This window comes from Podarcis liolepis, assembly GCF_965112155.1.
Source record: "Podarcis liolepis genome assembly, chromosome: 7".
Classification (NCBI taxonomy): Eukaryota; Metazoa; Chordata; class Lepidosauria; order Squamata; family Lacertidae; genus Podarcis; species Podarcis liolepis.
This window is the reverse complement of record NC_139561.1, coordinates 22,600,125-22,627,328: the sequence shown is the minus strand read 5'-3', so window position 1 is coordinate 22,627,328 and position 27,204 is coordinate 22,600,125. Positions and strand designations below refer to the sequence as shown.

Genomic DNA, 27,204 nt, shown 5'->3' with positions numbered 1-27,204 from the left:
ATGCACGCTACAGAGCTTTTTCGCCCCCCACCTCAAGGACTGCATTAAGAAAAGAAGAAGAGATCTGCTGGATCAGGCGACTGACACATGAAGTCCAGCATTCTGTTCCCCCTACTTGTGATCTGTAGTCACCGCCATTCCTTTCTGGGCAACCTTCCGCCACATGCCACTGGCAGGCAGGGCCCAAGTCATAAACTGGGCAGAACAATGAGAATATGTTTTAGCGTTGCACAGCAGAATAGGAGGCCTCCCTATCCTCTATCCAGGCAAGCAAGAGAAATGCTCAGAGTTCAATGACACATTCCAGCCAGGCAAAAACTCTCAAGGAGGGTATGAAGCAAATGTGAGAAGGGGGTGTGGCCTGGAAAGAGGGTGTGGCTAGAAACAAGTTGCTAAATCACAGGCAACAAAGCAGTGACAGCCTTTGGGAGAGGGAATTACATGGCAGTGGTGGGCGGGGCCAGAAGCAAAAGTGGGCGGGGCGGAAATAGCAAAGCTAACAACAAAATTAATTGATCAAAATGATGAACTTTCTAGAGAAGAGTGGAAGCGATTTGTGGACTATTATAAAAAATATTGTAGTCAAATGAAATCACTGGCATGATTTGAGATATGAGCAGGGGAAGAAAAATGACAAAATAATTGTATTAGAGGGACTTGTTTTTTGATAAAGAGCTTGAAATACAACGCAGTAGGAAAGGGTTTGAATAAAAACACTGCAGAGGTGTGGGTGGGAAGTCTATCTATGAACGAAGATGTGATTAAGTTTTTGTGAAATTCTGAAAATTTAATAAAAATTGTATTTTACAAAAAGAATCACAGAATTGTAGAGTTGGAAGGGACCCCAAGGGTCATCAAGTCCAACCCCCAGCAACGCAGGGATCTCAACACACAGTCTCCCATCCACTGTGAAACCATACCGGACCCTGCTTAGCTTTGCAAATGTGCAAGAGGCCTTATCAGCGTTACCAGGCTGCATTCCTGCCAGGCTTAATAAGCACTCTGGTTGTGAAAAAAGCACCAGCAAGGGGTGTGGCTTGGGGGAGAGTTACAAGGGCCTGGCAGAGAGGTCTGGAGGGCCACATCTGTCCCCCGGGCCTGAGGCTCCCCACTGCTGCCCGGCAAAGTCACGTAAGCAAGAGGGGACCTGCCCTGAGAATCTTGCAACCTTTGGGGGAGACACAAGAGATTCACGGTGCATTTCCCAGCAAACTGCTGAGGCCATTCTTGGCCTTTTCTGGGGTTAGGCTGCTTGAGTCTTCCCACCACAAGGGATTTCTCATTCCACCTGGAAACAGACAACAGATAGGGAGCGTCTCCTGGGCCAAGAAGCAGCTGCGGAAAATCCTCTGGCGGTTGCCTGGCAACTGCGGCAGGCCCCCTTCTCTCCCTTGCCTGTTGGCTTTCGGCAAAAACAGGCTGGGAAGGAGCTGGGATCCGAAACACCAGCAGCCTCAAGAGATGCCTGTTCCATTTAATGCCCGAAGTGTTACACAAGGGCTATATTTTTGGCATTGGGGAGAGAGGGGGGAAAAGCGTTGCTTCAACAGCTTTCCCGCTGCGGCAGCAGCTGATGATCAGTTGCAAGCCGAAAGGCACGATTCGAGCTCCACTACCAGGCCGGCAGTGGTAAAAAAAAGGGGGGGAAGGAGTAGTGACTGTGTGCAGGTGGATTGCGCCACTAAAACGGCAAAGGCGCTACCTACTGTGCCTAAAATGCAATTACGGTTCGTATCAAAAACCCAATGCAGGGAGGGATAGAAAACTCAGGTCGCACCATGTCTCTCCACCCCAATGACCTCCCATCTTTAAGAGCAGGCTTCCTCAAACTCAGCCCTCCAGATATTTTTGGCCTACAACTCCCATGATCCCTAGCTAGCAGGACCAGTGTTCAGGGGTGATGGGAACTGTAGTCTCAAAACATCTGGAAGCCGAGTTTGAGGAAGCCTGTTTAAGAGTGTCATCTCTCTGAATGCTTCTCTCAGTGTCCCATCTGCAAGGTGAAATACGAGCTCTAAGAAACCTTTTTTATTTTTGCCCCATTGTAATGGTTTGTTGGAACCACCAGTGTGGTATACAGTGGTACCTCGGGTTACACATGCTTCAGGTTACAGACTCCGCTAACCCAGAAATAGTGCTTCAGGTTAAGAACTTTGCTTCAGGATGAGAACAGAAATCGTGCTCCAGCGATGCGGTGGCAGCAGAAGGCCCCGTTAGCTAAAGTGGTGTTTCAGGTTAAGAACAGACCTCCAGAACAAATTAAGTTCTTAACCCAAGGTACCACTATAATGGTTAAGATTGCTGGACTGCAACCAGGGAAACCCAAGCTCAAAACTCTCCACTTGGCCATGAAACTCATGGTTCTTGAGAAGAGAGGGAGCTGGGGAAGAGAACCAAGTAGTCATACCTTGGCTCCCGAACGCTTTGGTACTCAGACGTTTTGGCTCCTGAACGCTGCAAACCCGGAAGTGAGTGTTCCGATTTGCGAATGTTTTTTGCAACCCGAACGTCCGACGGGGCTTCCGCAGCTTCAGATTGGCTGCAGGAGCTTCCTGCAGCCAATCAGAAGCCACGCTTTGGTTTCTGAACGTTTTGGAAGTCGGACGGACTTCCAGAATAGATTCCGTTCAACTTCCAAGGTACGACTGCACGTTGTTTTGAACTCGTTGGAGGAAGTGTGAATGGAAAGGGCACAGCTCAGTTGGTAGAGCATCTGATTTGTGTGCAGAAGAGCCCAGGTTCAATCTCTGGCATCTCAAAAATATAATGTAATGTAATGTAATGTAATATAATAATATAATATAATATAATATAATATAATATAATATAATATAATATAATATAATATAATATAATATAATATAATATAATATAATATAATATAATAATATAATCAAATCTCTGGCATCTCCAGAGCTAGGGCTAGGAAAAACTCTGGGCCTGAAACCCTAGCCATTGCCAGTCAGTGTTGGCAATGCTGGACTAGGCAAACCAATGGTATGACTCGCCGTAAGGCAGCTTCCAACGCCCTTGTAACAGATAAATAACTCCCAACACACATGGAAGGATTTTGGGAAGCCTTTTTCTATTCCTATATAAAACCCTGGGAAGAGCTGCTTGCTACACAATTCTCTTCCTATGTCTTACCAGCCAGCATTTGATTAGCGCTCCCGAAAATATAGAGCTCCCACCAGCGTAATATCTGATGAAACAGGGACTGCTTGGAGCCAGTTTGAAACCGTCCTCCACCCAACGCTATCCCGAGCCTGGAGGTCTGGGCCCACATTCTCAAGTAGCGCTTAATATCTATCTGAAGGACCGTATATTACTGTAAGGCAGGGGTGCCAAGCTGAATAAAATATTGGGGGAGGGGGCCAGGGAAGCCCCACCCCACCCCACATAACCAACCACATGATGCAGTACGCACACACCATTTGAATGGCAACACTCATCAACTTTGGGGAGGCACCGGCCCCCTCAAATATATTAGGGGGGGGGTGAAAACCCCTCGGCCCCTAGGAGTTGGCTCCTATGCTCTCAGGCTAATGCCCACTTTGATTGGTCCAATACGTGATGTTTGTGGTTTAATAAATGCTGAGGCCGCAGACACGCTATGTTTTCTGTCCAGGCCTTTTCAGTGACCATCTGTGAAAAGATAATTTTACTCTGGCTTTGATCAGGCCAATACCTGAGGCCTGGTAGAGTCAGGCCCTCATTGTTAGGCCTTACCTGGGTGCTGCTCCAATAGTTATTATTGTTCATAGCATTACTTATTTTATTGCTTTTAAAATATGTATGGTGTGCCTTTAGCTGTATTCATTTTAATTTATACCACAAACCGCCTTGGGTTCTGCACTGGGAGAAAGGCAGGATATAAAATAAAAAAGAATGTCATCTCAAGGAAGACTCAAGGCCCTTTTTGGAAAGGCTGACTTCATTCCACCATAAGGGCAGCATGCTAGGAAAAACCCAGAACTATACATACACCAAGGAAACACTTGATCCTGTGAATGTCTCAGCCTTTTACATCTTTTTAAACAGGCTCTTTAAGCTCTCCCGGCTGAAAATACATTACTGACATCCCATCTGCTCTTGAAGATGCACCTGTTCAGACAAGCATCCCCCCGATCTCCCAACATAAATCCTCTTGCTTTAATTGTTTTAATTGCTGTTCTAAACCCTTGCGCTGTTGCAATGGGCTAGTTTTTATTGCACATTTTAATTGTGTGTGTTTCAATGATTTGGTGAAACTGTTATATCGCATTACCCTATGCTAAAGCTTGGGATTTAATGCTGTGTGATGAGTTAAAGAAAAGCCAAAGGAAGAAGTGGGAAAGACTTTGGCTGAGAACAGATGGACTGTTTATTTCTCTGTGTGAAGATTTTGCTCTTCTTATAATGGGAGGGCCAGCCATGGCCTACCTTCTGTGCAAAACTGTGTCAGATCTTGTGCATTTGTGTGTGTGTGTTTATATGTTCTAATAAATGGTATATATTCTAATATAAAGACATTTTGTATCCCACCCACCATGAAATTGTTTTGCAATCATACAAAGACAATGCAAAACAAAAACTAAACAGAGAGATAAAGAAGAAGGAATAAAATTTGTTACACTGAACTTAACTAGATAAACGTTTAAAAGTATTCCCAGTGAAGTATATTGATATGAGTATTCTCGTAACTTATTATACCCTCGAACTCAGTACTGTCTACACTGGCTGGCAGCAGCTCTCCAGGGTTTCAGAGCAGCTTTCCCCACCTACTTAGAGAGATGCTGTGGGCATTGAACCTGGGACCTTTTGCATGGAAAGCGAGTGCTCTGCCAGTAAGCTACGTCCCCTCCCAATTTCTTTCTGCTTCCCTTCTCTCTCTACTTCAGCAGCTCCCTGGTCACCTCCCACTCCCAGGCCACGGAGAGAGAAACCGAGTATTTGCACCTTTGCAGTGCCTCTGCCCACCAGACCCTGGCTCACCGTAGCTGTCACTTTGTCCCAGTCAGTCACAAAGGCACGAAACCCTTCTCCAAACAACGTCCCAGCAGTCCTAGGGAGACAAACGAGCAAGAGATGTCAAGAAGGAGGCAAAGAGAGCTACCATCACCCTCACATCAGGCCGCAAGCTGGAACTGATCCTCAAATGAGCACCTCCTCTCGGTCCCATCAACACCAGGAGCATGGTTTGTGATGACACGAGACAGGGCCTTTTCTGTGGCCGCTCCCAGAACATGGAATTTCCTCCCAAGAACAGTTAAGACTGGCTCCTTCTTTGTTATCTTTTCCACTGGCAGCCTAAGAGCTTCCTGTTCAGACAGGCCTATGGGAAACTAAGGTTCAGACGATGCTGGTCTCTGGGCTGCTATCAGGGCAAATTACATTTTAATCCCTGGTATAAGATACGTAGTAATCTACTTTGATTATTGTTCTCAACTAGCTCGTTCTCATTACTCTGCATTTTATAGCCGGTGTTCCTAAATGCTGTAGGCCACCTTGAATCCAAGCTTGAGAGAAAGGTGGAATATAAATATATCAAATAAATAAATAAATAAACAAACAAACTCGGTGGCTTGATTAGTTCATTTCAGTCAAGGGTTTGAATCTTGGGTTGTACATTTATTTATTTTTTATTACGTATCTTGTGTTTTTATCTTGTAATTTTATGTTGTGAACTGCCCCAAGACTTGTGAGTACAGGGCAGTATACAAATTTAATTAATCAATAATAGTGAATACAGTGGTACCTCATAAGTTGAACGGAATCCATTCCGGAAGTCGGTTCGACTTCCGAAATGTTCATAAACCAAGGCGCAGCTTCCGATTGGCTGCAAGAAGCTCCTGCAACCAATCAGAAGCCGCGGAAGCCCTGTCAGATGTTTTAGTTCCAAAGAACTTTTGCAAACCAGAACATTCACTTCCGGGTTTGCGGTGTTAGGAAGCCAAACCGTTCGACCCGCAAGGCGTTCGGGATCCAGGGTACAACTGTAAAGAGTTTGACGGTGGAGAAGAGGGCAGCTCCCAATTATGGGAGATGGGGAGGAGCTGGAAGAGGAAGGAGGGGTGTCTGGAAAGGAAAGACGCTGCAGTTGCAAAACCACAGGCCTGCATGGAAAGGAATGAAACGGGTTTGTTCAAACGTACTTGAGGGAATCAAGCACCGTCTGGCGATGCTCAGCTGCTTTTAACCGGATCTGCTCCCGGATGAGGTCGGCGTTCTCCCGCTCGGCCTTCGCACGGGCGCGTGCCTCGGCCTCGATCCGTAGCATCTCATTCTTGTGCCGGAGCTCCATCTCCCGCTCCACGGTAGCTGGAAGAACGGCAGACAGAGGCACCGTTAGCATCTGGGGACTCTGCCTTCATCCACCAAGGATGCTAAAGGTGGCTTTTCAACTACAGTGGTGCCCCGCAAGACGAATGCCTCGCAAGACAAAAAACTCGCTAGACGAAAGGTTTTTCCGTTCGCGATTTGCCTCGCAAGACAAATTTCCCCTATGGGCTTGCTTCGCAAGACGAAAACGTCTCGCGACTTTTTTTCTTTGACTAAAAACAAAGACATGTTTTGTTTATAAAGTTAATTTATTTTCCCTTAATTTTTTGAACTGCTCTTTACAGTATGTGTGACTTTAAAGAGCAGTTAATAAACTGTTGTTGTACCAAATTTGGCTTTGTTTGGACTTTTTTTGACCATAGGAACGCATTAATTGATTTTCAATGCATTCCTATGGGATTTCGTGCTTCGCAAGACGAAAAATTCGCTAGACAACAAAAATTGCGGAACGAATTAATTTCGTCTTGCGGGGCACCACTGTACTAGCCTGTGTGAGCTGTCCCTCCCCCCCCCCCACCCCGGAAAAGAAAAAGGAAACAGCTTTGCCTTCCTTGGGCCTGTGGGAGGCTCTTTGCTCTTCGTGGCTCAGAAAATGTGGGTGGCACACCCTCGCCCCCAAACCGTAACTGAAAGAGCAAATGGTGTCTCTTTGCGTGGCTATGGGAGTCCTGTTGCTTTGCTTCCAGCGTCATCAGAATGCAAGGATAGCCCGGCCCATTTAGTTCAGCATCCTGTTCTTGCAGTAGCTAGCTGGATGCCTTTAATTGGAAGCCCACAAGCAGGACCTGAGAAAAAGAGCTGTGGTTTCCAGCAGCTGGTATATGGAGGCATATACCAGAGCATAGCCATTGTGGCAGCAGAGCATGGCCATTGTGGCTTGTAGCCGCCAAAGAGGACCCACTCCTAAGATTTGACACCTACCACGCCTCATTGCCTCCTGCTTCTGAACCGATTCCTCCTGCTTCCTCAAGTTCTCTTCATTTAGGAGTTGCTGGAGGGAGAGAAATCACAAAGTGGGGTCAACCGAGAGGTCTTCTTTTATATTCTTTATTGAGAAATAAGAAGTACAAAGTTATAAGGGCACAAGGTAAAATAAGATGTGAAAAAAAGGGGGGGGGACTTATAAACATTACATGATTGTTATTGTAGTTTACCTAAATGTAACCCAGGGGTAGGCAAACTAATGCCCGGGGGCTGGATCCGGCCCAATCGCCTTCTCAATCTGGCCTGCCGACGGTCTGGGAATCAGTGTGTTTTTACATGAGTAGAATGTGTGCTTCTATTTAAAATGCATCTCTGGGTTATTTGTGGGGCATAGGAATTCGTTCATATTTTTTTCTCCAAAATATAGTCCGGCCCCCCACATTGTCTGAGGGACAGTGGACTGGCCCACAGCTGAAAAAGGTTGCTAACCCCTGATGTAACCTAATACAGTGTTTATAAAAAATGAATTCCAAGTGTCGTTAAATTTGTGCATGGCGAGTCTACGTTTATAGGCACTTGTTTGTGTGTTCTAAGTTTGTCACAGGAGTTGAAAAGTCAGTGGAAAATGCGAATCCAGGGCTACCCAAACTCTTGACAGCAGAAGCACATATTTTCTGAATTAAGATGGGAGCCTTTAGTGTCGTTTCAAAGCCTGAAGGAGGGAAAGGCGCTAAACGGATTCCATTTAAAGTGGGTGGGGAGGGACACAGCTCAGTGCTAGAGCATCTGCTTTGCATGCTGAAGGGTCCAGCTTCAATCCCCAGTATGCCTAAGTAGGGCTGGTAGAGAGCCCCTTTCTGAAATCCTGGGGAGCTGCTGCCAGTCAGTGTAGACAGGCCTAATGTCCTTGCTCTGCAAAAGGGGGGCTTCATATGTTCCTAACCTGTTGCTCTCCAGATATTGTTGAATTCCATCTCCCATCAGCCCCTGCTGGCATGGCTCTTGGGGTCAGGGACGATGGGACTTTGAGTCCAGTAACATCTGGAGGGTCAAAGGTTCCCCCATCCCTGGACCAAAGGCTAATGGAAGCAGGAACTGTTGCCAAACAGTTCCCATCGTGGCCTCTCTTCTCCCAACTACCACCTGAAGGACCGTCCTTCCCTGAGGGGGAGAAGCAGCAATAAAAGCTTTTTTCTAAACAAACAACTTATTTTTTCCCATTTTTTTGCAACTTTCTTTAAAAAACAAACAAACTGATGCTTTCCTTTCATAATCTGGTGAAACTTCTTTGTGAAGTCTTCCCGAGAAACAGCACATAAATCCTGCAAATAACAGTGCATTCAGAAAGGAAGCTCTCTGCCGCATCTCTGCGTGAGTGACTGTATGACTCAAAGCATGCTGATAAATCGCAGGGAACCCTATTTGCACGTTTTCAAAGAAGAAGTAGATGAGTTCAGGGTTGCTAGCTCTAGAGATATATTTCAATTAAGAATTCTAGACCTTCCCTCTTTTCCGGCAACAAAAGCTTTGATTTTGTCCCTGCAACTCACGGCAGTCTAAGCACAAATGGAAAAATGGGAGGACATTTTCAGGAGACGGACGGGACTGACCTGCTGTCGCAGTTGGTCTTCGTAGCGTTGCCTGGCCAGCTTGTCTTGGTACTGCGCTCTCTTCATGGTGGTAGAGGGGAAAAAACATACATGGAAAATCAATTCCATACACAAGAACACAGTGAACCAAGCAAACACGGTTTTGCGAAGTAACCTCTGGATTAATGGGATATATATAATTTTAATGCATTTTTTATAAAGGTATAATAAAATTTCAAACTTTGATTATGAATTTTTTTCAAACCTTTATGATGAAATTAAAATAGCAATATGAATTAATTCTGTTAAGTACAAAAACCCCCTGCCTTCAAAGCCATTACAACATAAAATTAAATACCTATCAATGGGGTTTTTCTTACTCCCGTCTGCCTTTCCATGTTAGTTAATGATACTGTATTTTTTAACAAACATGTGTATAAATATATTACACATTGATTTTTTTACACACACACACAAATATAATAATAATAATAATAATAATAATAATAATAATAATAATAATAATAATAATTTTTATTATTTATACCCCGCCCATCTGGCTGGGCCTCCCCAGCCACTCTGGGCGGCTTCCATAGAAACCAAAAATACAGTAAAATATCACACGTTAAAAACCTCCCTGAACAGGGCTGCCTTAAGATGTCTTCTGAATGCCAGGTAGTTGTTTATCGCTTTGACATCTGCTGGAAGGGCGTTCCACAGGGCGGGCACCACTACCGAGAAGGCCCTCTGCCTGGTTCCCTGTAGCTTTGCTTCTCGCAATGAGGGAACCGCCAGAAGGCCCTCGGCGCTGGACCTCAGCGTCCGGGCAGAATGATGGGGGTGGAGACGCTCCTTCAGGTATACTGGACTGAGGCCGTTTAGGGCTTTAAAGGTCAGCACCAACACTTTGAATTGTGCTATTGTGTAATATAAAAGTTTATCCATGCTACTAACGAAATAAATAACAAAAGCCAGCCTTGTACCGCTTGCTGCTGCCTTGTCTCTTCGGTAAGCGTCTTCCTCCTTTCCTCAGCTTGCACACGGATCTGCTCGTTCTTCAGCTGCTCTATGGCAGCCTCATATTCCTTTGGATAGGAAGAGAAAGATCAATGGGAGATGCACTGCCTGTTCATGGAACCTTGTCCACTATTATGGTCCTAGTCAATGACAAACCTCTGAAAAGACCCCAAGGATTCTTTTCCAGTTGGGGGGGGGGGGTGCCTCGCTGGAAAAAAAGGATAATATTGGAGGCTAATGAGCTGTAAATCAGGAAGTTCCCTGTTCGAATCTTGCCTCTGCCATGAACTCTCTAGGTCAGGTGTGGGGAACCTCTGGCCCTCCAGATGTTGCTGGACTACAACTCCCATCAACCCCAGCATGCCTATTCAATGGCTGGGGATGATAGAAGTTGTGGTTCAGCATAAATGTCTGGTGGGTCAGAGGTTTCCCTGCTCTTCTAGGTGGTCATAGGAAAAGTGCTCAAATTCTCTCTTAGTCACTCCATTTGCAGTACAGTGGTACCTCGGGTTAAGTACTTAATTTGTTCTGGAGGTCCGTACTTAACCTGAAACTGTTCTTAACCTGAAGCACCACTTTAGCTAATGGGGCCTCCTGCTGCTGCCGCGCCGCTGGAGCACGATTTCTGTTCTCATCCTGAAGCAAAGTTCTTAACCTGAAGCACTATTTCTGGGTTAGCAGAGTCTGTAACCTGAAGTGTATGTAACCTGAAGCGTATGTAACCTGAGGTACCACTGTATGGGGAGATAATACTGATCTACCTTACTTTTTTTTTAAATAAATATTTATTAAAGTTTTCACAGTATTACATAATGAAAAAGAAAAAAGAAAAAATAGGAAATAAAAAACAGTTAAAAATAATTCCATCTTTACATCACTTATCTTTCATTTACTTGTTTCCCGGACCTCCTCATACCTCCCTTTTTTGTATTCCAGTTCAAATACTGATGTACCTTACAAGGTTGCTGTAAGAATTACAACCAAATAATGCACCAGAAGGGCTTTGAAAACTGGAGCACCCTATACAGGGGCCAATTATCTTAACCTAATACCATTGTCATCACCGCCGCCTTTCCTTTCGAAATGCTGAAGGATCCTCATTTATATATCATATGAATGATAACATGGAATTCCAGCAGGCTGCCACAGTGGAAAAAGTCCAGTCCCATCAGATTCCTCCTGTCCCTGAACTATATCCATTCCACCCAGTCATTAAAATAACTACTGTTTTAACTTTTAAGAATTAGGATCAAAGTTTATTTCCTCTTCCCTCCTCATTCCTTTTTCCTTTAGTGTTGTGTAGTTTTTAGTTTGTTAAGCCAGGGTGAGGGTGGGGGCTGTCTTGCTTTAAGTAACTGTCATGCAAGCCTTTTCGACAGCAGGATAAGAGTATGCCAAATCGACAAACACAGGCAGAAATAATAAAATACATTAACACATTTAATCCACTAAAAACACACACACTAAAGAACAACAACTAATGAAGCCAACTTAAAAACGAAACAAAAATACTGGCGGCAGAGTAAGCAACATGAGATAAAAATATTCTGCAAAATAAAAAATAAAATGCTTTATCCGCTGTTTTTTCTCATTGGCAAAAGCTCTGAGGGTTTCTCCAAAAACACGGGAAGATGCCTTTAATCAAGTATAGTCTGCACTAACTGCTAGCCGCTCTCCAGCATTTTGGACAGGGCATGTTCCCAGCTCCACCTGGAAATGTCCGGAACTGAACCTGAGGCATTTTTCATGCAACATGGTGCTTTTTTGCTGAGCTACAGCCCTTCCCCTATTGGGTCTATTTCAGGCATAGGCAAACTCGACCCTCCAGATGTTTTGGTTCTACAGCTCCCACCATCCCTAGCTAACAGGACCAGTGGTCAGGGATGATGGGAGTTGTAGCCCCAAAACATCTGGAGGGCCGAGTTTGCCTATGCCTGGTCTATTTTGTCCATCTACCCAAGCATTGACTACGCTGAACAGCAGCATCTTCCCAGATCTCAGCCAGGAGTCTCTCTCATTCCTACCCGGAGATCCTGGGGACTAAACTGTAGACTGAGCTACGGCCCTTTCGCCAAAATTTAAAGGGAAAGTGATTGAGGGTTGAATCATAGGAAGCTGACATACTGAATCAGGATTGTCTATGCTGAATGGCAGCAGCTTTCCAGGGTTTCAGATCTTTCCTAACCCTACCTGGAGATGCCAGGGATTAGACCCAGGATCTTCTGCACATCAAGAGACGCCCTGCAACTAAGCCATGGCTTGTCTGCTAAAGCAAAGGCCTTTCATAGCCTTGCTGTGATCTTTGGTACTGAAGATGCCAGACGCAGAATCTGAGAGCATGGCCTCTAGAACAGAGATATGACGCCACAAAGAAACAACAACAAAAGGTAAAGGTGATCACACAGTGCAATTTGGGTACCAGAACTGGGCTTACCTTCAGCTTGGACTGCTGTTCTAACTGGAGGGTCTGTTCCTGCAACTGGGCCATGTGGAGGGCCTCTTTCGCATGTCCTAGAAAAGAGCGTGTCCCAGTTAGTCCGTTTAAGCTGTAAAGAAATTGACCCACCGCCACCTGACATCCCTCTGTACAAGAGCTGGGTGACCACAGCCTAGTGTGAGCACAGCAAGGGTTCTGATCAGACCCCCCCCCCCGCCCCCAACACTTCAATTCCAACAAGCCATCTGCTTTATACATTTAAAAGGAGTATCAACGCTGCGTCAAGCAGGCATGGTTCCTCACGGGAGATGGGAGTTGTTAGGAGACCCCACCCCCCAAGCAGCTACAGTTCCCATAGTGGTTTAATAATCAATCCCTCTTCCTTGGGAACGTTGGGAATTGTAGCTCTATGAGGGGGAATAGGGGGTCTCCTAACGATTGTCAGCACCGTTAATGAACGACAACTCCTAGGATTCTTTTGGGGAAGTCACAACGGTTTAAAGTGGCATGATGCTGCTTTAAATGTAAGGTGCAGATACAGCCTAATTCGAGCCTAACTCACAGTCTTCTCTTAGGAATGAAAGCTCCTCTGTGAAGCTTGCGCTGGCCCTTCAAGGTAGGTGAGTGGAGTTGGAACACTGTCTCTCATCTGCAGTTCAGACATTGAGGCAGTTTTCAGGCAGCACAAATAACAAGAAATAAGTACAGTGGTACCTCGGGTTACATACGTTTCAGGTTACATACACTTCAGGTTACAGACTCCGCTAACCCAGAAATAGTACCTCGGGTTAAGAACTTTGCTTCAGGATGAGAACAGAAATCATGCTCTGGCGTCACGGCAGCAGTGGGAGGCCCCATTAGCTAAAGTGGTGCTTCAGGTTAAGAACGGACCTCCGGAACGAATTAAGTACGTAACCAGAGGTACCACTGTAATTCTCAAAGGTAATTGAGGTTAAGACGGAGCAGGTTTCTCCCAGGCCCCACTGACTCCAATAGGCCTACTCTAAGCATAACTAAGTATGGACCAAACCTATAAATCAGGAGTTTCAGAAAATTTTTGACCTGAGGGCCTCACTCTCTTCTATACAACCTTTTGGGTTTTTGTGTTACTATGCTACATGCTTTTGTGTTTTTATATTGTGAACTGCCCTGTGATCCTATGATGAAGGGTGGTATAGAAAGCAAATAAATAAAATAATAATAGCAATAATTCTGGGGCAACGCAGCCCCTTTGGCCAACCTCTGCTGTAACAAAGAGATCTTAGAGCTGCTGAACATTTGCTGAACATTTACAGAGCCTGCTGGTGTCACATGACAGTTGCAAGGTCAAAGGGCAACCCTCCCTTGGCTGAGCACTGATGCAACCACTGTTGGGGAAACTGCAACACGGCTCTCCAGAGTTTGAAACATGAGGGCACAAACGCCGCTTCAGAAATGTGCCCTCAGACTCACATTTCTGACATTTTGCAGCAGTTTCTGGAGCCTGGTTTATGAATTTCCCATTTCTGTCCTGTAAAAACAGAGCTGCTGGGGCACACGAGAGAGGACCTTGCAGATGCAGCTCACATGTGGCTTTTGCCACCCTAGCGTTTTAAAGACTGGATTTTTGAGGGTGGGCATCCTTTAGATCCAGTTAACCCTTTACACGGACACACTCTTATTGCCCTCACACCCTGCTTTTCAAAGAAGCGCTCCAGCCCTGTAGATCCAACCAGCCCTATCACCCCCCCTTACAAAGGTGCTGACCTTTAAAGCCCTAAACGGTCCTGTATACCTGAAGGAGTGTCTCCACCCCCATCGTTCAGCCCAGACACTGAGATCCAGCGCCGAGGGCCTTCTGACGGTTCCTGCATTGCGAGAAGTGAGGTTACAGGAAACCAGGCAGAGGGCCTTCTCGGCAGTGGCGCCCACCCTGTGGAACACCCTCCCTTCAGAAGTGAAGGAAATAAGCAGCTATCCTATCTTTAAAAGACGTTTGAAGGCAGCCCTGTTCAGGGAAGTTTTTAATATTTAACACTGTACTGTCTTTAACATTTGATTGGGAGCCGCCCAGAGTGGCTTGGGAAACTCAGCCAGATGGGCGGGGTATAAATTATTATTATTATTATTATTACACATGACCTTCCTTCTACACTACGGTCAGCTCCCTGCTCCACCTGGAACCCATACACTCCCAGCACCTGCCCACCACACGCTCATGCATTCATGCCCCACGTATTAAAGGGTGTTTTTGTGTGTGCATCCAACTAAGTCCTATTCATAGCAGACCCACTGAAATCAATGGCCCCAAGTTAGCCGTGCCTTCATTAACTTCAGCGGGTCTACTCCCGAGTAGGGCCTAGGCCTGCCCGCGGCGCTGGCTTTCCTCCCCTCCCTCCTCCGACTCACGGGAGGCGTCCAGCTCCCTGGCAGCCTTGGCCGCGCGCTCCAGGCCGGTGGGGTCGAAGTTGCTCCATTTGTCCTTGGGGCGGCCCCCTTCGCCCGGCCCTTCCCCAGAGGCCCCCGCCGGCGAAGGCGGCAGCGGCGGGGCCCCGGGGGGAGCTCCCAGGCCCGCATCTCCGCCGCCACCGCGGTTCAGCCCGAAGAGCCACGACATGAGCGCCGCTCTGCTTTTTGCAGCCCAGCCGGCAGGCAGCAAGCAGCGGTGCACACGCGGACCCAGCACCGCTCACACTGCGCAGGCGCCGTCGCCGCCCCTTCCGGTTCCCGGCGCGTTGCCATTGGTGGGAAACATAGGCGCGCAAAAAAAAAAAAGTGAGGAACCATAGAGTTGGGGGACAAACGGACTCGTTCCGGCTTCATCTGTACAGTTTCGTTTTAGAGCCAAGGACGCAGAACCGGAAGTCCTATGAGTATTTGCTAGACTACAACTCCCATGGATCCTTTGCCATTGGCCATGCTGGTGGGACATGGCTAGGGGAGGGATGGATGGAGAATGTGTGTGTGAGAGAGAAAAAATATAAATATAAATATATCTATAGCAATTTATTCAACGTGTCACTCTATACCAGGCATCCCCAAACTCGGCCCTCCAGATTTTTTTGGGACTACAACTCCCATCATCCCTAGCTAAAAGGACCAGTGGTCAGGGATGATGGGAATTGTAGTCCCAAAAAATATCTGAAAGGCTGATTTTGGGGATGCCTGCTCTATACTTTTACTATCTCTGCGGGTTCTCCCTTTCAGGAATGCTTATTGGGCCGAAGCAGAAGCAGAAGGCGGGACTCCTAAATCACGTGCCTTTGACTCTTCTCGTCTTTTATTGGCTCCCAGCACAGTGAACCCACCCTTCCCGCGGAGAACAGTGATGCGATTGGGTGATCTGAAAAGAAGGGCGGGACCTGAGAGAGAGAGAGAGAGAGAGAGAGAGAGAGGCAGGCAGGGAGGGGAATTCAACCTGAAGCAAAGAAGGAGGCGGTCCTTCTCCTTAGCAACGGGAATGTTGAGGCTGTCGCTAAGGAGCATGCAAAGTGATGCTTTGCAGAGAAGGGCGCGCATGGCGGAGGCTGGAGCTTTGCGGGTGCGGGGCAGTGGAGTCACCCTCAGGTGCTGGGAGAGGGACGGGCGATTCTGGGAAGGCTATATTTTATTTATTGTATGTTTTATTTATTTATTTAACTAAATTAATAGGAGAAATGGAGGTGGGTATGATCTCTCAGCTCCATTCTTTCAGTTCCGATTTGAGAGTGGAATCCTGTGTATGTCATCTACTTAGAAGTAAATCCCAGTTGCCGCCAACTAAGTCCTACACAGGGTAGATACATTGAAATTAATAGACCAAAATGAGCCATTTCCATTAATTTCACTGGGTCTAATCCAAGTAGGACTAACACTGGCTACAACCTACAGAGTACACCAAGGCTTGTGATGCAGTCCTATGTATGTCTACTCAGAATTTAAATTGGGATGGTCTAAGTACAGATATCCAGGGCCAGATTTAAGGTGCTTATGTTGTCATTTAAAGCTCTAAATGAACTAGGTCCAAGGTAAATGAAATACCATATCCTCCTGCCACTGTGTTAAAGATCTGTGGGTAAACCCTTTTAGTAGTCCATCGGCTGGGGACTCATGGGTGGGCTTTTTCAGTGGTACCCCATGGAGACAGGGCAAGTATGTGAAGCACTATAAAAACTAATACAAATAGTAGTTTCTTTACGGTGACTAATACAAATAGTAGTTTCTTTACGGTGACAGGAAATGTTGGCGAACATTGTTGGTGAACAGTGTTTGTTTTTTCTTTTAAAGGGAGGTGCCAAAAGTGTGCCTTAGCAACAGCCAAAGAACCAACACTACACAGAACTTTAGCTTCTCAAGCCTAGGGAGATACCAGGCGCCTGATAAGCCGGGAAGATCATCACCGGTTGAAGGAGAAAATGGTAAGAAGACTAGACTAGGACCCAGGTTCAAATCCCCACTCAGCCATGAAGGACATTGGATGAGCGTGAGCTAGTCATCATCTCTTAACCTAACCTACCTCACAGAGCTGTGCTGAGGACAAACTGAGGTGGGGGTCCCTCTCCTGCCAGCCTGCTTTGTAAAAGTCAAGGGGGTGGGATTTATTCTTCTAGCCTGAGAGGAGAGAAGGCCATAGCTCATTGGAAGAGCATTTGCCTTGCATGCAGAAAGTCCCAGGTTCAGTTCCCAGTGGCATCTGCTGGTAGGTCTGGGAGAGAGAGCCCTGGAAAGCTGAGAAACTAATCAAACTAATAATATTATATACTAAATCACGATACACATAGAAAATGAAACAAAACAAAACCATGGTGCAAAATTTTAAAATAAAAAAATTCTTTGAGATGGATTGAAGTAACAAAAATAATGAAACCTTAATTCAGAATATTTACATAACTATAGCACCACCTAGAGGTATAAGAGATGTTATTTTTTCCATAAAAAGGTAAAGGTGCCCCTGCCCGTACGGGCCAGTCGTGTCCGACTCTAGGGTTGTGCGCCCATCTCACTTAAGAGGCCAGGGGCCAGCGCTGTCCGGAGACACTTCTGGGTCACGTGGCCAGCGTGACGAAGCTGCTCTGGCAAGCCAGCACCAGCGCAGCACACGGAAACGCCGTTTACCTTCCCGCTATAAAGCGGTACCTATTTATCTACTTGCACTTGGGGGTGCTTTCGAACTGCTAGGTGGGCAGGAGCTGGGACCGAAAGACGGGAGCTCACCCCGCCGCGGGGATTCGAACCGCTGACCATGCGATCGGCAAGTCCTAGGCACTGAGGTTTTACCCACAGTGCCACCCGCGTCCCCTATTTTTTCCCTCCATAGGTGAGCCTAGTTCACCAAAGAAGCAGAAGTTAGGAATGTTATGTCTGCATGAAGATGATGCCAGAAGATTACCATGTTCGACTAAAAAAATCTATAAAGTTAACCCAGATTGCAGTGATTTTTTTTTTATTTGTCCTCATGCAAGTCTTGAATTATTTGTCAATTTTTGTAATGCAGTGGTACCTCGGGTTACAGATGCTTCAGGTTACAGACACTTCAGGTTACAGACCCTGCTAACCCAGAAATAGTACCTCAGGTCAAGGACTTTGCTTTAGGTTGAGAACAGAAATCGCGCGGCGGCAGCTGGAGGCCCCATTAGCTAAAGTGGTACCTCAGGTTAAGAACAGTTTCAGGTTAAGAATGGACCTCCAGAACAAATTAAGTTCTTAACCTGAGGTACCACTGTAGTGCAATCTGCCATACCTCTTTAAACCAATTTGTAACCTGCTCACCTCTGATGTAATGATGCAACAAAACATCTATGAAATTAACATGTGGTCTCACACATATTCCGTTACAAGCAAAACTGATCAAAAATGATTTCCCCCCTCATATTGTTGAATAAAAATGGGCAAATTAACTACAAACCTTAGTTAATGAATGCCAGTTAACTACAGTTAGTAAACCATCATTAACCCATTAGGTTTGGACAATAATTCTTAACTGTGGTTAACTAAACCGTGTTTTATAAACCATGGCATAGGGTGTTATGCAAACCAGGTGTTTTGGGGCAGTGTCAGGTTTGCTCTGCTGACCGTTTCTTGGTTGTTGCTTCTTCTAAATAAATGGCTTTTCCTTCCACCTAGGCAGTTACTCATCTCGCCGCAGGGGGGAGATCCCCAGCATTGACAACTTGGAAGAAAGCTTGCGGAAGCTTCAGCTCCAAGTGGATAGCTTGGCTTCCAGTCTCCGCTCACACCCAAATCACGAACGCACCGTTGACCTGCACCCTGCAGCTGACTCAGGTCCTTTCAGTTCCAGGTGGCCAGCGGCTCCTACTGGGAGCTATATGGAATCAGGCGTTGGAGGCCCAGCCAAGACCCCGGTGGAGACGGAGTGGTTCCTGAAGCCAAAACACTTGCTCAGATCCGTAGGAGAGTATTCAGCCCTGACGAGCCTGGACCTTCCAACCTTTACCACGTCCCCAGTGAACCGGCTGGCAGGGCTGCTGGGGAGCGAGATTGCAAGTCAAAACTCTTTGCACCCCTCGGTGGATTTCGCTTTCCCTCTGAAACTCGGAGCCCCTCATGTGATCGGCGTCAAGTCTTTGTTGCCTCCGAAGACCCCAGTCAGAGCATCCTTGCTGAAAAGGACTTCTTCCTCCCTCGACAGAGGCCGCTCACTCAGTCTCAGCTCCTCTGGGACCAACCGTGAGCGTTCGCTCTCGCCTGCCAACAAACGCACCCGCTGGCTCCGATCTCGATCTCAGTCTCCAAAGCCCGCCTGGAGACCCAGCTCGGCCAAGGCGAATGCCTGTGCGCAGCCACCGCCTCAGCTTGGCAAGTCCGGGGAAAATGGTAGCAAAAGCGGGTCAAGTAAGCGGTCACGGTCGAGGATATACAGGCCAGGGACATTAGCCTCCAGATCCTGGATTCCCAGCAAGGCAATCGAGAGGGGAGCTCGGAGCAATCCATGGACTCCTTACAGCTTGCCGTCTGCTGCCATTTCCTCACCCACAGCCCAGGAGCTCAATGAACGGTAAGTGGAAACCTTTGCCATGACGCCCAGTCGGATTCACCCCTCAACAATTCTCCATTCTGCTCTTGTGATAGTCTAGATTATGATGCCCTAAAGGAAGGATGAGGAATTGCCATCCAGGTATTGCTGGACTACAATTCCCATCATCCCTTACTGTTGCCCATCCCGGCTGATGGTAGCAGCAGTCAGCATCTGCAGTCCACCTGCCTTAGGACCTCAATACCTTAAGAACCGCCTCTCTGCGTACAAACTGACCCGGACTCTGTGCTTGTCATCCGAGGCCCATCTCTATGTCCCTCCTCCCTGAAAGGTTCAGAGGGTGAATTATCTAGCTGTATAACCAGGGCTGGGGAACCTTTTTCAGTTCGAGGGCTGCATTCCCTTCTGGGGGCCACATGGCAGTTCTAGGTGGGGCCAGAGGCAAAAGTGGGTGGAGCAATGTATGCCAATGTTACTTTCATACTGCAGGCTGATTTCTAAACACACACACACACACACACTCTCTATTCCAGGCATGGCCAAACTCAGCCCTCCAGATATTTTGGGACTACAATTCCCATCACCCCTGACCACTGGTCCTGTTAGCTAGGGATGATGGGAGTTGTAGTCCCAAAACATCTGGAGGGCCAAGTTTGGCTATGCCTACATTCTCTATACATATAAACAAGAGGCATTATCAGAGTTCACAGACACATTCCAGCCAGGCAAAAACACCTGGGGTGTGAAGCAAGGCCAGTGATAGTCCCAAGGGCCAAAGAGAGAGATGCCTAGAGTGCCATGATGTTCAGGAAAGGAAAGGAAAGTCCCCTGGGAATTCCTTGATTTGTGAAATACTCCCCTCTCTTCAACCCTGCGGACAGCATAGCAAATAGGTTGTCAGGCCTGAAAACATTTGACTAACCCCCAGCAGCCCATATCCTCCCAACATTTCTCCAATGAAAATAGGGACATCCTAAGGAAAAGTGGGACATTCCAGGAAACCGAGACGGCTTCTCTAAATCAGGGATGTCCCTGGAAAATAGGGACACTTGGAGGGTCTGGCAACCCCAAGAAAAACCACTAGCTTGCATTAGTCATTTATCGTCCACAAGAAACAAACAATTCACCCAGCAAAATATCCCCGCCTCACTGCTTTTAGGAGATGGCTTTGAAAGCAGGTTTGAAAAGAGTCACTTGCCTGGCAAATCTGTGCCAAATGCTTTCAAGGCTGCTTGGAGGCCTTGCAGAAACCGTAACAAGGCCTCACTGGCTCCATAGGTTCCTGCAGACTATTGCTGAAGGTGATGTCGGCAGAGCCCTGGTTGAGATGTCTCCGTACCAGCAAGAGCTGGCTCGCCTCCGGCTTGAGAGTCTGCGTATGGAAGAGGCGTGGTTGTTAGAGCAGAAGAGGCAGCAGGAATTGGAACGGACCCGAGGTCCCAAGCCTAAATGGTAAGTGGTGGTTGTCAAGCTTTGGGGTGGGGCTGTGGGGGAGTGGTAAGGTGTGGGGAGTCCAAAAGTAGGAAATCTGGCAGGTAGATCACTGGGCAGCAGAGGGAGCTATTGACTTGCTCTCTGCTGCAATCGCTGTGGAGGACAGTTTTATTGCGGCTTCCCGTTTTGCAGAGGTCACTGGAAAGCTGCTTGGAGCTATAAAGGTTCTAACTGGTTCCTCATTTCAGAACAACTTATTTCTTGGGTACGGACTGAGGTTCATTGTTATAACTACCATACAGATTGCAATGTATTTGTTTTGGTCACTACAGTATGCATTTGGACACCACTTAATATATTGTAGCCGAAATTGTGCGTGATGGTTCCTGAGACCAAGAAGCAGGTTTTCTTTTATGCCTGGATACAATTGGGTGCCATTTTGAATTAAGATGGCGGACTGAACTTTTCAAAACTCCACTGATTTACTGATTTTAACCACTGTTTTCAGAACTGCACTGATTCTTTGGTTTCTTAGAATTCCTAGGCGATGGCTGGCATAAGTCACATAAAGACTAGCAGCGTCTAAGTCAGGCTTTGCCTTTGATGAATTGTAAGGCCACCCAAGAGGCAGACAGAGAAATCTGGGGGAGATTTTGGAGCCATGAGCACCATTTTCCATGTCCAGTTTATGCTATCCTGATTTGCTTTCATAGCTAAATGCCCCTGTTCTTTCTCTTGTCTGAATTAGAGAGATTAGATGTGTATGGTGATGGAGTGAGAATATAAGCAGGGATTTATTTATTTTTTAAGAATCCAGGAGACGTGTAGCCAGAGCCTCTGCGATCCCTTCCATTTTTCTCTTTCTGTGGTGGACAATGGGTTGCTCCTCCCACTTGCTTCATAGGTGGGGCTATGCAAATGAGGAGCCTTTTCCATTCCCGGTCCTCCCTACATCAAAGCAAGGGATGTGGGTGGCACTGTGGGTTAAGCCACAGAGCCTAGGACTTGCTGATCAGAAGGTCAGCGGTTCGAATCCCCGCGACAGGGTGAGCTCCCATTGCTCGGTCCCTGCTCCTGCCAACCTAACAGTTCGAAAGCACGTCAAAGTGCAAGTAAATAAATAGGTACTGCTCCAGCGGGAAGGTAAAGGGCGTTTCTGTGCGCTGCTCTGGTTCGCCAGAAGCACCTTAGTCATGCTGGCCACATGACCTGGAAGCTGTACGCCGGCTCCCTTGGCCAATAAAGCAAGATGAGCACTGCAACCCCAGAGTCGGCCATGACTGGACCTAATGGTCAGGGGTCCCTTTACCTTTACCTTTACATCAAAGCACCAGCCCTTTCCTGAAGCTTCAGTTCTGTGGGTTTATTGTTCCAACTGTTGTGGCTTGGACTTGTGTGGCTTACTTTGACACCTGACGGGTATAATGATCTGGGCTTCCTTTCCATGCCTCTCACCTGCATGGTTGCCTCCCTGACCATCAGCCAGACTCTGAGACCTTGCCTGAATTAACCTGAGGAACCCCCAATTTGTGATCAGACTAAGTAACTCAATTCTCCCCCCCCCCCCGCCCCTGTCTCAAGGTACGAGATGCGGAACTCTCAGTTCCACTATGAAGCCCGCAAGAATAATGAACTGTTGAGAAACAGCCAGGATGTACAGTCCATCTATGACTACAGGCACGAGCTGGCAACAGCCTCCAAAGAGTTCCGGCAGCAGCCCTGCTCTACCCACCTGGAGTCCCATGGATAAAGATCTCTTCATAAACCTTCATTGTTGGGTAAGGATCTTGATTCTCTCTTCCTTGTCGCTGGTGGAGGTCCAACGGAGAGTGGGCAAGTCAACCTTCCCCAAACTGGTGCCCTCCAGGTGCCTTGGACCAATGAGGTGTCTTCCAGAAGTTGAGGACTACAACTCCCATCAGCCCCAGACAACATAGTCCATGGTTAGGGAGGATGGGCGTTGCAGTCTGCAGCTCCTGGAGGGGATGGTGTTGAATGGTGCAATTTTGGACTATAATTCCCATCATCCCTGACCATTGGCCATGCTGGCTGGTGGGTGTCCAAAATATTTAGAGGCCCACCAGTTGGGACAGGCAAACAAATTTAATCTTTGGGGGAACCATCCAATGCCTTGACCTGACCTCAACCAACCACACCCACCTTGGTGGGATGACAGGATCTAAGACCAATTTTTTATTAAAAGCAGCAGGTTGAGGTCAAGCACAAATGATTTTGGATTGCGCAAAGCTATGTTTATGTGCAGCAAAGCAGTTAGTGTTTATGTAGCTCTGGTTATGAGTGTGATACCAGGAGAGTTACACTCCACATTGACAGACCAGACCCACCGGGCCTCCCCTCCCCTGTCACTTGGGGGCAGCCACGCCATCAGGCTGCCTCCGTGGGAGAGATATGAAGCAGAAGGCTCATTTCATCAGCTTTGATAGAGCTCCTTCTACACCAGGCACCTCCTGCCCCTGAACTGTACAGACTGGTCAGTAAGGGAACAACTTGACTACTGCTGGATAGCGAAGTTGGTTGGAGCATGGTGCTGAGAACACCAAGGTCACAGGTTTGATCCTAACAACTGCATTTCTGGGGATTGGGCTAGATCATGGGTAGGCAAACTAAGGTCTGGGGGCTGGATCCGGCCCAATCGCCTTCTAAATCCGGCCCGCGGACGGTCTGGGAATCAGCGTGTTTTTACATTAGTAGAATGTGTCCTTTTATTTAAAATGCATCTCTGGGTTATTTGTGGGGCATAGGAATTTGTTCATCTCCCCCCCAAAAATATAGTCCGCCCCGCCCACAAGGTCTGAGGGACAGTGGACCGGCCCCCTGCTGGAAAAGTTTGCTGACCCCTGGGATAGATGATCCCCAGGGTCCCTTCCAACTCTACAGTTCTATGAGAACCGTTCAGAAATGGTTGCCAGAGCTTTTCATTTTCATTTTCCTCCTCCCTTCTTGTCCCTTTTCCCTTCTATATTGTGTGTGTGTGTGTGTGTGTGTGTTTATTAAGCTTGTAAGCCTGCAGGTAAGGACTGCCTTGTTTTGATTGTATGTAATTGCTCTGGGAGCCTTTTCGGCTGAAGAGCAGGGTACAGTTTCTCCAGATAAATAAACAAATGAGCAAGCCAGCCTTTAATGTGCCTTTTGAGATCCCCCAAGGTGTCTTTGTAGCAGCACTGTGCAAGTCAATTATTTTCAGGGCTAACAGGTCAGCCGAGTTTCATCCAAAGTTGAGATTTCTGGTTGAATAATTGTGGTTGTTCTCTCTCCTCATTTGTTGAGTTGAGAAGCCAGTCCTCCATTTCACTGGGATTTCACATGCATTGATCTCATCCTGAACCACTGGAAAGGCGACTTGGATGACGAACCTTCCAGCCCAAGAAAGTGCAAACAAAATAATGACCTGAAATAGTCTGACCAGTTGTCTTATATTTTATACCCATTCCACTGAGAAGCCGGTTGGTCAGGAGAGAAACAGGTACCCACAACCCCTTACTAGGCAAGTAGTAACACCACAGAACAGGGGAATGGGCAAATCACTCATTAGATAAATGACTGAGCAGATAGGATAGCCCAGCTGTCCAGCCTCTGTCTGAGCACACTGAAGAACAAGGCTGAAAGCAGAAGCTTTATAGGACTATTGGAACTACCGGTCCTTCGTATCACCTGATCCCTGTTCAATATCTAAAAGAACAACTTCTGCAGACCCTCAGGTGCTGAGATGGGCGGAGGGGCCCCTCTTGGCAGCTCTGCCCTCAGAGGCTCAGGGGTGTCCGTGGTCTGGGAAAGGGCCTTCTCAGTGACAGCTCCTAACCTGTGGAACTCCCTCCCCATAGAACATTCATTATACATCTCCTGGCAAATGCTGAAGCTGCATGTCTTTACCCTGGCTTTTGTCACCTGAGGTGTATATTTTTAGGACCCACCTTATTTCTGTGATTGTAAGTTGCTTAAAGTAGTTTTTAATATTGCGTTTTAATGCTGTAACCTGCCCTGGGACCTTAGACAAAGGATGGTAATAAATACAGTCATACCTCATGTTACGTTTGCTTCATGTTACATTTTTTCAGGTTGCGTCTCGCGGCGACCTGGAAGTACCAGAAAGGGTTACTTCTGGGTTTCACTGCTCATGCATGCACAGTAGCACTAAATAGCGCTTTGCGCATGTGCACATGCCGCACACCTGCGCAGATACGGTGCTTCAGGTTGCGGGCTTTTCATGTTGTGAACGGGCCTCTGGAATGGATCCCATTCTCAACCAGAGGTACCACTGTACCCAAATCATAATCGTAATAATTCGGTACCTGCAATACTACCCTGTGGCCACCTGCAGTGGTGGCGCTAGAGTGCAGCAATTTATTCATCTGGGATTCTACTGTAATCTGGGCTGGCCCTGTACTCTCTCCTTGCCCCGTCTGCCACCATCCAAGAGCCCTGGACTAATCATTTTTCATGGACCATGCTATTCCAAAATATATTTTCCCTAAAATACTGGATTTGAAAGCTAGGGGGCGAAACCAGCACTTAGCTTAGGTCCCAGTTGTAAATGCCTTCCAAATCAAACAGGACATTTGTTCTCTTGTTTAATTCACTGACTTCCAAAGGGATGCATTATAAGGAGACAGAGAGGCAATCTCTACCACATTAGCAAAACAACACATGGAAGAGTTGTGCAAAAGAGTGAAACGCTTTCCGGCTTACAAGAAAGAATAAGGAAGGGGACATTTTTGATGCAGGGAAAATCCAGGTCGTCCTCTCCAAAGAGCTCTTATGGAATACATGCTATGAGGGTTTACATCTGCCTTGGAGGCCTGACATCTTCTTATCTGTCCCGTGGCCAGAACCGAAATCAATCCCACAAATACTATCAGGCATTCGCTGTTGCTGCTGCTTTCAGTCCGCAAATTGTATGAAATTGATTACATTTCCCCCATTTGCATTGTGTTTCCATTGCACTGAAATGAACAGAGCGGGATAAAGTAACGGCAACATAAGCTATGTAATGATTAATTACGCGAATTAGAGAAGTTGCGGAATTTCGGCACAGCAGACAGCGAGATGAATGATGTAGAGTTTGGAGGAAGGCTAACCGCAGCAGAAGGGAAACAGTGCTGCTTGCAATGAATACAGGGCGGAATGGAAAGGGATGCCTTCTCCCATCCTTAATTAACTCTGGCATTAACTAGGTCCTCATGGAATCCATCTTTATCTTCCTCGCACCTCTACACTGTGTGCCTCCGACTGAATTGCAGCTGTATCAGTTACAGAGCACTTCATATAGCAAGTGTTGGCTTAAAGGGTAGGGGATGGGTGTCCTGTGACATTCTTCCCCAGCTACAGCACATACTAAAACACAAATAAATAGAATACAGTAAGGAAAGAGGAATTCTGAGTCCCAGTCTTTTTTTTTTTTTTTTTTTTTTGGCTCATCCCCGCAGCTGAATCTCATCTTCCAGGTGGAGCCCCTTTTCTGAACACCAAACTGGAGCTTGGGATCTTGTAGGCAAGATGGCTGCCGGGGGGAGGGAGCCAGAGTGCTTCAGGGGGGGGCTTGAGCAGGCTTGGGAGGGTGACCACCTCATACGGGTTCCTCCGGCCTTCCTCCTTGTCCAGTCTTTCCCTCTGCTCTGCAGAGGTGCTCCTCAAGTCTCTTTAACGCTCACGCTCTCTGTCTGTGCCTGTAGCTTCCCACTGCCGAAGCTGGAAACGGGGGAGAAAGCGCAGGAGGTTAGTTCTGGCAGTCGATGAACATGCAAAACAACTATTTGGCCTTTCGCCTGGGGCGAGCAAAAGAGACAGGCAGGCGATTAGGCCCAAAACTTTTTGTAAAATGAAAAAAGAAAGGTAGTTGTTTGGCTCTTCTGGCCTACAGGGGTAGGCAACCTGTAGCCCTCCAGATGTTAAGCTACAACTCCGATGGTGCCTGACATTTGCCATGCTGATAGGCGGAACTGTCACTGTCACGAGTGCCACGTAATACCTTTTCCACTTTTGTAAGAAAGCAATCTTTTAGCACCCACACCCTGGAACTCCCTGCTTATTGAGGCCAAGCTGGCCCATCCATTGTCCTCTTTTCAGTGCCTGCCCAGAACGTTTTTGCTTAGACCAACCTATGCAGACTATGTAGAATACGGATTTACTCTTTAATCTGTTTTTAGTTCATTGCTGATTATATCTTTTGCTTTATGGTTTTTAGGGCTGCTTGGCAGTGGCACCCTGCCTGTGGATGTCAAGGAGATAAAGAACTACAGAACTTTTAGAAGACATCCGAAGGCAGCCCTGTACCAGGAAGTTTTTAATGCTTGACATTTTATTACATTTTATTATATATGCTGGAAGCCTCCCAGAGTGGCTGGGTAAACCCAGCCATATGGGTGGGGTATAAATAATAAAACTATTATTATTATTTTACTGATAATTTTATCGTTTTGTTCTCTTTGTGAAACATGTACGTACATCTAGACCTCTGTATGTGTGTAACAAAGTATAGTAACAGATGCCAAATAAAATTAAGTAAATGGGGG

At 46.9% G+C, this 27,204-nt stretch overlaps 4 protein-coding genes across 7 annotated transcripts in view; 2 read left to right on the top strand and 2 right to left on the bottom strand.

The window, feature by feature from the left end:
- Positions 1 to 14,953, bottom strand: part of ATAD3A (ATPase family AAA domain containing 3A) — a 44,071-nt gene extending 29,118 nt beyond the window's left edge. Inside the window, exons 1-7 of the mRNA XM_083513052.1 lie at positions 14,677 to 14,953; positions 12,286 to 12,362; positions 9,818 to 9,919; positions 8,856 to 8,915; positions 7,243 to 7,312; positions 6,135 to 6,300; positions 4,975 to 5,044 (exon numbers count right to left, since the gene is read on the bottom strand). Of these exons, the coding sequence (XP_083369178.1) occupies positions 4,975 to 5,044; positions 6,135 to 6,300; positions 7,243 to 7,312; positions 8,856 to 8,915; positions 9,818 to 9,919; positions 12,286 to 12,362; positions 14,677 to 14,884 (753 nt within the window). The 5' untranslated portion in view covers positions 14,885 to 14,953. The remainder of the gene's footprint in view (positions 1 to 4,974; positions 5,045 to 6,134; positions 6,301 to 7,242; positions 7,313 to 8,855; positions 8,916 to 9,817; positions 9,920 to 12,285; positions 12,363 to 14,676) is intronic.
- FNDC10 (fibronectin type III domain containing 10) overlaps positions 1 to 27,204 on the top strand; it is a 199,398-nt gene that overhangs the window by 168,681 nt on the left and 3,513 nt on the right. The window lies entirely within an intron of this gene.
- LOC310711303 (uncharacterized protein) lies at positions 15,669 to 27,098 on the top strand. Of its 4 annotated transcripts, XM_083513088.1 has the most exons (6): positions 15,716 to 15,834; positions 16,534 to 16,664; positions 18,370 to 19,261; positions 20,519 to 20,692; positions 22,256 to 22,452; positions 26,877 to 27,098. In XM_083513088.1, the coding sequence occupies exons 1-5, from the start codon at positions 15,728 to 15,730 to the stop codon at positions 22,422 to 22,424; spliced, it is 1,473 nt and encodes a 490-aa protein (XP_083369214.1). In that variant the 5' UTR covers positions 15,716 to 15,727; the 3' UTR covers positions 22,425 to 22,452; positions 26,877 to 27,098. The 4 variants fall into 4 exon arrangements, with proteins under 4 accessions (XP_083369216.1, XP_083369215.1, XP_083369214.1 ...); XM_083513089.1 differs by lacking the exon at positions 26,877 to 27,098 and having other exon boundaries at positions 15,672 to 15,808; positions 22,256 to 25,918; XM_083513087.1 differs by lacking the exon at positions 26,877 to 27,098 and having other exon boundaries at positions 22,256 to 25,918.
- The window catches only part of VWA1 (von Willebrand factor A domain containing 1), a 36,683-nt gene continuing 34,727 nt past the window's right edge, over positions 25,249 to 27,204 (bottom strand). Inside the window, exon 6 of the mRNA XM_083513081.1 lies at positions 25,249 to 26,380. Coding sequence (XP_083369207.1) covers positions 26,340 to 26,380 — 41 coding nt within the window. The 3' untranslated portion in view covers positions 25,249 to 26,339. The remainder of the gene's footprint in view (positions 26,381 to 27,204) is intronic.

Bases quoted from the DNA above. Each gene is read 5' to 3' on its own strand.
- LOC310711303 (XM_083513088.1), top strand. From the start codon at position 15,728: ATGTTGAGGCTGTCGCTAAGGAGCATGCAAAGTGATGCTTTGCAGAGA. The intron at 16,665-18,369 runs GTAAGAAGACTA...CCTTCCACCTAG, and splicing joins ACCGGTTGAAGGAGAAAATG to GCAGTTACTCATCTCGCCGC. The intron at 19,262-20,518 runs GTAAGTGGAAAC...CTGGCTCCATAG, and splicing joins GCCCAGGAGCTCAATGAACG to GTTCCTGCAGACTATTGCTG.